General features: G+C 45.3%; 1 protein-coding gene across 5 annotated transcripts in view; it reads left to right on the top strand.

Annotated features, from left to right (window-relative positions):
• LOC137433934 (glucocorticoid-induced transcript 1 protein) overlaps positions 1-8,995 on the top strand; it is a 261,907-nt gene that overhangs the window by 151 nt on the left and 252,761 nt on the right. For 4 of the 5 annotated variants that reach the window (XM_068126436.2, XM_068126435.2, XM_078785921.1 and 1 more), the window contains exon 1: positions 1-313. This exon is cut by the window's left edge. In XM_068126436.2, the coding sequence (XP_067982537.2) occupies positions 16-313 (298 nt within the window). In that variant the 5' untranslated portion in view covers positions 1-15. Of the gene's footprint in view, positions 314-989; positions 1,151-8,995 lie in introns of those variants that run through there. The other variant, XM_068126437.2, reaches the window with a different exon arrangement.

The following is an 8,995-nucleotide window of genomic DNA, read 5'->3' as shown; positions in this document are numbered from 1 at the left end:
ACAGTCCGTAACACCATGCCTCATCGGGCCGGCGCTTTGGGCACGTCGTCGCCGGGCCGGGCGCAGCCCCTGCGTGCTACCGTGCCTTTTCAAGGGAACGCCGACGGCGGTGCGACCACGTTGCTTCGGGCGCACGGTCGTACGGGTTGCGGTGCGGTGGGAAATCGCGCCGTGCCGACGGGAGCCTTTCCCGGGTCGAGATCGCCCTTGAGCGGTCCGTTCCTCGGTCCTTGCACCCAAGAGCACGGTCGACGTTGTGCGTCGTCCCACGACTCCCCAGAGTGGAAGAGCGACGGCTCGCTTGTCTGCACAGGTAGGCTACGTTATTCCAGGGGTCGGGGGTCGGGTTCATTTGTCGATGCCGCGAGTGTGCCGGGGGAAGGATCTGTATCTCGGGGGGTGACCAGCGGCGTTTTGCCCCCCACGACCCCCCGCTCGCGGATCCTGTGCCAAGTTTTCCCGCTTCGGCATCTCGTCGGGACACGGTTCGAGACCTGTAATCAAAGCCGAGCCGTGCTTCCCTGTGCTGTGCGTGTGTTCACCCTTGTAGTGGAAACACCCCTTGGCGAGCGCAGGACCCGGTCCGCTCCGCAGCTCGTGGCGTAAACACGCACATGCACCTCCAGGGCCGTGTCATAACACCCGCCTCATGGACATCCTCCCATTGATGACGTCATGTGTGCAATACACGTGTACAATTCATCGGAAACCGCATTTTCCAATTCGATGTCAAAACAAGGAGTGAAAAACGGTCCAGACGGACGGATATACCCAGCGGGTTTATAAAGTGCCTTTTCGAGGCGTTTTTATGGCCGGTGCCGTGTTTTGTGGTGTGGGAGGGTGTGGGAGGGTGTGGGAGGGTGCGAGACCTCCAGCGAGGATTTCGCTTCTCACTGCCAGATGTTTATCCACGCTGTCGAAATAGGTGGCCGCGCCGGGCGCGCTTTTCATCCTCACGTCACTCAACGGGGATGACGTCACCCGGTTACCCCTCCCACCGCGAACAGCGCGGTCTGTGCGTGGCGAACCCTGGTCCTGCTGTTCGAGAGTTTACCTCATGTGGTCGTGAATCGGCAATTCCTGCTTTGCCCAAAGGTTCTTATAAATACTACAAGTACAAGTACGAGGTTCTCCCCAAGAAACGCTGAAGGTTATTTTTCACAAATACGAGCATTTGAATCCTTCGCTTCACTGAAGATAGTTGAAAAACATAACTTGCCTATGTTACAGTACAGTAAGTACAGTAAACATTTTGTTTACTGCTAACAGCCCAGCTCTCATTTTAGTGATACGCACACTTATTCGCCAAAAAAATGTATATGATGAATTTGTCTCACGTTGCCGGGGATCCGACGTGACGTCGGTTTGATTTTTTTTCCAAGTTGAAAAATGCAATTCTCATCGAGTTATGAATAATACTGTGACGTATTATTCATAACTGTGACGGAAAAGTGACGTAAAAATAATACTGTGACGTATTATTCATGACTTTGACGTAAAAGTGACGTAAAAATAATACTGTGACGTATTATTCATGACTTTGACGTAAAAGTGACGTAAAAATAATACTGTGACGTGTTATTCATAACTTTGAGGTAAAAGTGACGTAAAAATAATACTGTGACGTATTATTCAGAACTGTGACGTAAAAATAATACTGTGACGTATTATTCATAACTGTGACGTAAAAGTGACGTAAAAATAATACTGTGACATTATTCATAACTGTGACGTAAAAGTGACGTAAAAATAATACTGTGACGTATTATTCATAACTGTGACGTAAAAGTGACGTAAAAATAATACTGTGACGTATTATTCATGACTTTGATGTAAAAGTGACGTAAAAATAATTCTGTGACGTATTATTCATAACTGTGACGTAAAAATGACGGAAAAATAATACTGTGACGTGTTATTCATAACTTTGAGGTAAAAGTGACGTAAAAATAATACTGTGACGTATTATTCACAACTGTGACGTAAAAGTGACGTAAAAAATAATACTGTGACGTAAAAGCCTTGCACTACTTGTAATGCCATATTGCTACACCGTCATATGACTAAATCCTTCATCCCTGGTGTTGGTCATCGAGTCCGTCGCCTCCAGACGTCAAACAGTCAGATAGAGTCAAACCTAAGACGTTGTGAAATATTTCCGTCAGCAAAGTGATTGGACGGGTTGGGTGTTGGACGCCGGGATGGCGTGTACGTCCATAGAGGCCGAGAACCTACTGCTAGACCTAACACGATAAAAATGTCACAAAGTTAATGACGTCCCAACAATGAAGAGCTTGATAGACAGATGGATGGACAGACGGACAAATCCGACTACTTTAATATATTGTTATCAGAGAGTACGCTGGTACTCTCCGTGCAGGGATGGCGCGGAAAAAAATGTCACTCCCATCTACTACATACAAAACTAGAGTTAGAATATGTTCTTTAAAAACTCGCTTTGGCTACATATGAGAGCCTACCTGGTCTGTTCAGCTGATTGTCGAGGTAGGGATCACTTTTCAGTTCTCCAGACCAAGGAAAAAGCAAAATAAAGCAAAAAAACGAGATCTGTCAAACCCGGGATTTCATCTTCTTGTTCATAATAATAATAATAATAATAATAATAATAATAATAATAATAATAATAAATCTTCTTCAGACAGCATATTTCCGAGCTGCCTCTATCAATGGCCATGATTCTGCTACCATTCAATAGAGTTTTACTTCCTGCAACATCCTTTGGTGTTATTCTGTGTTAAAGAATAGGACTGGGGTAGGCGTGGCTATGACTGTCAATCAGCTTGATGGAGGCGGGCCCGCTAGACACATTTGCCTCACGCGTGATAATGTTATGTGGCATCAAATAATATCAGCAGAAAAATGTCTCGGGAAATGCCTTGTTTTTCATTGTTACATTTATAAAAATAAAATAATAGCGAGGTACCAGTGCTACACACCGCACACGGAACACGTGATCACGAACCCTCCAGTCACGAGTCAAGGGAAAAGCAAACCACGTGATCAATAAACCTTCTCGAGTCACGGTTTCTCGGCGCCAGATTCGTTACGTCGGTGCATCACTTATGCCGTCGTATAAACAGCCTGAACAAGGAATCCACTCAAATTGAATCTCTATATATAAAGGAGGAGTGTCTGTGTGTGTGTGTGTGTGTGTCTGTCTGGATGTCCGCTTATAACTCAAGAACTACACATCGGAGAAAAGTTTTAGACACAGATTCGGAATCAGCATAAAATCCCGGTGGTTTTAGGCTACGTTTTATTTTAATATCAATGGTTTAAAAAAACCGCACCAGCTGCAATTCCATGGTGTAGTTTGTGGCGGCGCTAGATGTTCGGGGTGTATTGCAATGGTTTGTCGGGTTTGGCTGTGGGTCCAGAATAGCTCCCATTTCCTTATGTTTCTTCTACCGACTCCTCTCTGGCCTTGCCCCCCCAGCCCTCTCTGGGCTCTGTCCCCCAAATATTCCTACAGGTCGCACAAGATCTGCCTGTAACCCTCTTATGGTTAAACTGCCAAAATCAAGACTTTCTGCTCACCTTCATTCCTCTTTTCTCCCGCCTCTGGAACAAACTCCCTCACTCTCTTCAATCCCACTCCATCCTCCAGGTCTTTAAAACAGCTGTTCACCACCATCTCTTATCCTCCCCCATCCAAAACCTTGATCTTTTCTACCCCCGCTAATTTCGGGTTTTATACCTCTCCCCCCCCCCCCCCCCTCCCTTTCCCACGCCTCCTGCCCCCAAGCCCTCTCCCTCCCACACTTCTCCCTGCTCTCAAATGTTGTGGTTGTGTGCTTCCCCTTCTCTCCCCATCTTGTCTTCCGCTCCCTCTTTTTGTATATTTTGTTTGTCTGGTTGATTTGTTTGTGAAATAAATGTTAGCTCTTTCACGAGCCTCGATTCAGTATACAAAAAAAAAAAACTTTTATTTTGATTCTTCTGTTACAACGCCTTCCTTAGCTACCTTATATCCCCCCGACGAGGCCTCTACATAATTTCATGCGGCAGAATTTCGTGCATTTTGAGTGAAAGAAGTGAGACGAAGTTGTAGGAGGAAGAAGAGGCGCGGTCGCTGTGGAGGTCCTCGATCGTGAGTGCAAATGGCGGGAATTGCGTTTGTATCGCAAAGTAAAGGATCTGCATTCATTTCTGAACTTGCATTGGTGGATTGTTATACATCTGCATTATTTTTCATTAAAAAACTTTATGTTGAACTTGAAGGCTCCAAGCACGGACTATATATATAGCCCTCATTGAGGTAAAAATAAAAGTAAAAAGTCTGCTATCGCTTGCCAAGCTAGCCATTCCCCCCTCCCCCTCTCCCTCCCCCCTTCCCCTCCACTCCCCTCCCCTCCCTTCTCCCCCCTCACCTCCCCCTCCCCCTCACCCTCCCCTCCCCTCCCTTCTCCCCCCTCACCTCCCCCTCCCCCTCCCCCCCTCCCCCCACCCCTCCCCCTCCTCCTCTCTCTCCCCCCTCCCCTTCCCCCTCCCCCCTTCGCCTCCCCCCTCCCTCCCTTCCCCCTCACCTCCCCCCCTCCCCCCTCCCCTCTCCTCCTCCCTCCTCTTCTCCCCTCTCCTCCTCCCCCTCCCTCCTCTTCTCCCCTCCCCCCTCTTCTCCCCTCCCCACCCTCTCCTCCCCTCCCCCCCTCCTCTCCCCTCCCTTCCCCCGCCCGGCAATGCCGGGTACTTCCCATGGCCAGCTGTACGTGGGCTGCTCGAGGGTTGGAAAACCAAGCAATCTTTATGTCTTGGCACCAAGTAAGAAAACCAGAAATGTTGTATACCAAGAGGTTTTGAGAAATTGAAAATTGACAAAACGTCATGTAGGAAATGTACTGTGATATTGCTCTAAAATATACATGTTCATCATATATTTGTATTATTCTTATTCAACCCGGGTACCTCAGCTAGTCTACTATAAATGGAGGTGTGTGTGTGTGTGTGTGTCGGTGTGTGTGTGTATGTGTGTCCGTGTGTGTGTGTTTGTGTGCACGTGTGTGTGCATGTGTATGTGTCAGTATGTGTGTGTGTGTGTGTGTGTGTGTGTGTGTGCGTGCGCGTGTATGTGTGTGCGCGTGTATGTGTGTGTGTGTCGGTGTGTGTGTGTGTGTGTGTGTGTGTGTGCGCGTGTGTGCGTGTGCGTGTGTGCATGTGTGTGTGTCTGTGTGTGTGTGTGTGTGTCATACTTTTTCACATCTATTAATTAATTACGTACTATTCAAATGTGCCTTTTAACCCTTTATACTGCTGAGACCTTGGAAGACCCTTTAACACTTGACCCAAAAGACCCCCGAGGACCAAAAAGACCCAGATGAACCAAAAGTCCCCAAGGACCCAAAAGTCCTTGATGACCAAAAAGACCCGCATGACCCAAAAGTCCCCAAGGACCCAAAATATCCTTGAGGACCCAAAACACTCAGATGACCCAAAAGTCCTTGATGACCCAAAAGACCCAGATCACCCAAAAGTCTATGAGGACCCTAAAGTTCCCAAGGACCCAAAAAGTCCCTGATGACCAAAAAGTCCCAAATGAACCAAAAGTCCCCGAGTACCCAAAAAACCCAGATGACCCAAAAGTCCACAAGGACCAAAAAGACCCAGATGACCCTGATGACTCAAAAGTCCCTGAACACCCAAAAGTCCACAAAGACCCAAAGGTCCCTGAAGATACAAAAGTCCCCAATTAAAATTTGGTCCAATGGACCAACGGGCCCCCTAGTTTAATAAATATTTGAACTGACATTTAGTGTTCCTTTCATCTTTGTTTTGACATACTGCATTGCCTGGAGTGGTCAATGGTCAATTAATTGATATTTAAATATAAAGATCCTAGTTTCCTTATGTCTATGCCCCATTAGTATTACCTATGGCTACTGGGGTTGGGAATTTGGGAGAGGGAGGTGGAAGCAGGGGGTGGAGGGGGAACAATTATGTTATCTTTAAAAAACAAGGAATTATGCCAGACACCTTCAGTACGCCACTGGTGAGCACGTCTGTAAAGTTTGTGCTACAACATTTGTAAATCAGTAGTAGAACATAATCTACTCAAATATTATAGTAATTATTCAGACGGTATATTTCTGAGCTGGGCCTCACTCAATGGCAATGACTGGAGTTTCAGTTGGTGCAGAATCCTTTGTTGTCCCCCGTCGCACCATGGAGCGAAAGGGGGACGATGGTTTTCCCCTCCGTCCGTGTGTGCGTCCGTCCGTGTGTGCGTCCGTCCGTGTGTGCATCCGTCCGTCTGTGCGTGCGTGCGTACGTGCGTGCGTAAGCGAAGGACCGAATTTTAATTTGGTGTGTGGGTGCAACCCACGTCAAAATCCAAGATGGCTGCCGCCATGTATGTCTGAACCTTGTGAGCGGAATATCTTGAAAAATAAGCGAAGTACCAACTTCTAATCTGGTGTGTGAGTGTATCTCGGCATAAGGACGAACGCTATTGAAAATTGTGTCGCCACGTCAAAATCCAAGATGGCCGCCACCATATATATGTCTGAACCTTGTGAGCGAAATATCTTGAAAAATAAACGAACTACTAACTTCTAATCTGGTGTGTGGGTGTATCTACTCATCAGGGAGAACGCTATTGAAAATTGGGTCGCCACGTCAAAATGCAAGATGGCCGCCTTGCATCTTCCACTTTTTCAACTCACATCACTTCACCGACGGGGGACCTAGGCGTAATTATAATTTGTTTCTCCAGTTCATTTCTCCAGTTAAATATTTACAGATACTCTCTGAGAGCGTGTTCTCTTGTACTCAACCGATGCCATCGTAATTTGGCAAGGCCTAGTCAATCACGCCCTTCCCCACGCCTAGTCAATCAACCCTGAACCTTGCTATGCGCATGTGCAGATAAGAAAGCGTGTCACGTGTACAGTGTGTTTGACTAATGTCTTTCTGATTGATGATTTATAGTGATGTATTTTTGTCTGGCGAGAATCTACTCAGGTATTACCGAGGTCTTCTGATTTCCTAGAACCAGGATTTGGATACCACAGATAAATACTTATATCTTGTCTTGATAAAGTTCTTCATTGAAGTTAATTTTACAAAACTATTATTATCAGAGAGTGTGTTGGCACTGTCGACTCTACGTACTAACGCCGGGATGACGCGGATAAATAATGTCGGCCCCACCCACTGATACAAAACAAAGGTTGGAGTATCTTTTCATCCTCTCATCGTAGTTTATCGAGGACATTTGCATTTTGAGTGTATAATAAGTTTTATTGACACTTCAAGTGAACAAAACAGTAAAATCCACGAGTGTCTTTCACGTGTCTGGCTGTGCATAAATTCCTCGACAGGCTCCGCCCCTCCCCTCTGTCCCCACCATATTGGTTAGAAGGAAACCACACCAGTTATTTTTGTCATTTCTAAGTGCAGGTCATTGTGTGGCAAGAGGCTGGATGAAGACATTGCTCTTTGAGAAACGAGCAATAAGACAGAGCTGCAAGATACAGTCAGGGTTACGTAAGACAATATCGGAACATGTGCAGTGTTTGACATTGCTGACTAAGATATCTTGGTACTTTTGCTCCAAGATTGGGTATCCTATGAGTACCGTATCATTGTGTTATTCCACATTGTGAAAAAAATACAGAAACAAGTGAATAAAAAAATTTATGCTAAATTAAAAAGGCAATGTAGGGATAAAAAAAAAGGTCCTAAACAAGATAGGGATGATGTTGGTTTAGAAAGTAGCTAACAGTATTGCCATAACATAACAATCCCTACATCACTGCCTCCAGACTATTGTCTATGCCGAGCTAGAAGTATTAGAAGCTCCTATATTTCATTTCTGCAGAAGTATAAGAGGCTCCTATATAATTACAGGGACTTCTTGTAGCTTCAGTTGTCTTTCCTACTTTTCTTTTTTATCAACTTAGAGTAACCAATCACAAATGGAGATAATTATAGAATGCTGTATTGGAGATGTTCATGCAGTTTGTAAGAAGTTGGTGATCATGTACTGAAATTATAACATTGTACTTGGCTGCTAATTTGTAGAGTCTCAGTATGTGGCTGCACTACAGGAGTATTCAAGCACTGTTGTAACCAGTGAAGTGTTTGTGGAAGCTTGAAGCAATAATTGATGAAGTGTAAATGAGGCAGTCGCCACGTATATATATGTGTGTACACGCACCTAATTTAGTCCAACTAGTACACCCACTCTCCACAGAAGTGACAGGAATGCTCATATTATTATCAGGAAGGTTATACTGTGTGGGGTGTAAAGATTCAGGGGCGTATCTACGGAAAATAGCGCCTATGGCAAGCACTGAAATTGCGTCCCTGTCCAAACATCTGACACCCACCTTTTAGATAACTTTACCATAAAATCAGCTCAAAAATACAAGTCAAGCTCGTTAATCTTTTAATTAACAAATTATGGCACTACATGAAAATTACAACTGCACCTTCCTTGCTTTCACTGATGCAAATTGGTCTATGATGTGCTCAAAGTCCGTTTTTTCAGTTTCTTCTCTTTCTACACTCAGCAGAGCAAGATTACAGAGTCTGCCTTGACCCATGGAGGCTCTCAAATACGAAAGTATTAGTTTTAACTTGCTGAATGATCTCTCACAGCTGGCGATGGAAACTGCGATGGTTAGCATTATCTGAATAGCAATGCGAAGATTGGGGAAGACGCTCTCATCTCCATACTGAACAATTAATTTGAGAAGCTCTTCAGGTCTTTATATTTTCATGTTGGTCCGACTTGATAGCAACATTCTGCAATCCAAAATTTCTTCATATAGCTGCTTGATAGCATCAACATCAGAGCTGTACAATTCGCCCAAATTTTCGCACTTTTTCTTTAGGTCGTTACTGTCGGCGCCGTAACACAGTCCCTCCACATCGAGAAGGAACCCAAACTTGGCGTCAGTGTCGTGCAAACGAGCGAACCTTTCATCCATTTCTCTGTGAAGACGGTCGAGTGTTCCCTTCATGACTCTTTCCATTT

This window comes from Myxine glutinosa, chromosome 10, assembly GCF_964187855.1.
Source record: "Myxine glutinosa chromosome 10, kmMyxGlut1.1, whole genome shotgun sequence".
NCBI lineage: Eukaryota > Metazoa > Chordata > Myxini > Myxiniformes > Myxinidae > Myxine > Myxine glutinosa.
This window is presented reverse-complemented; position numbering and strand designations above follow the sequence as displayed.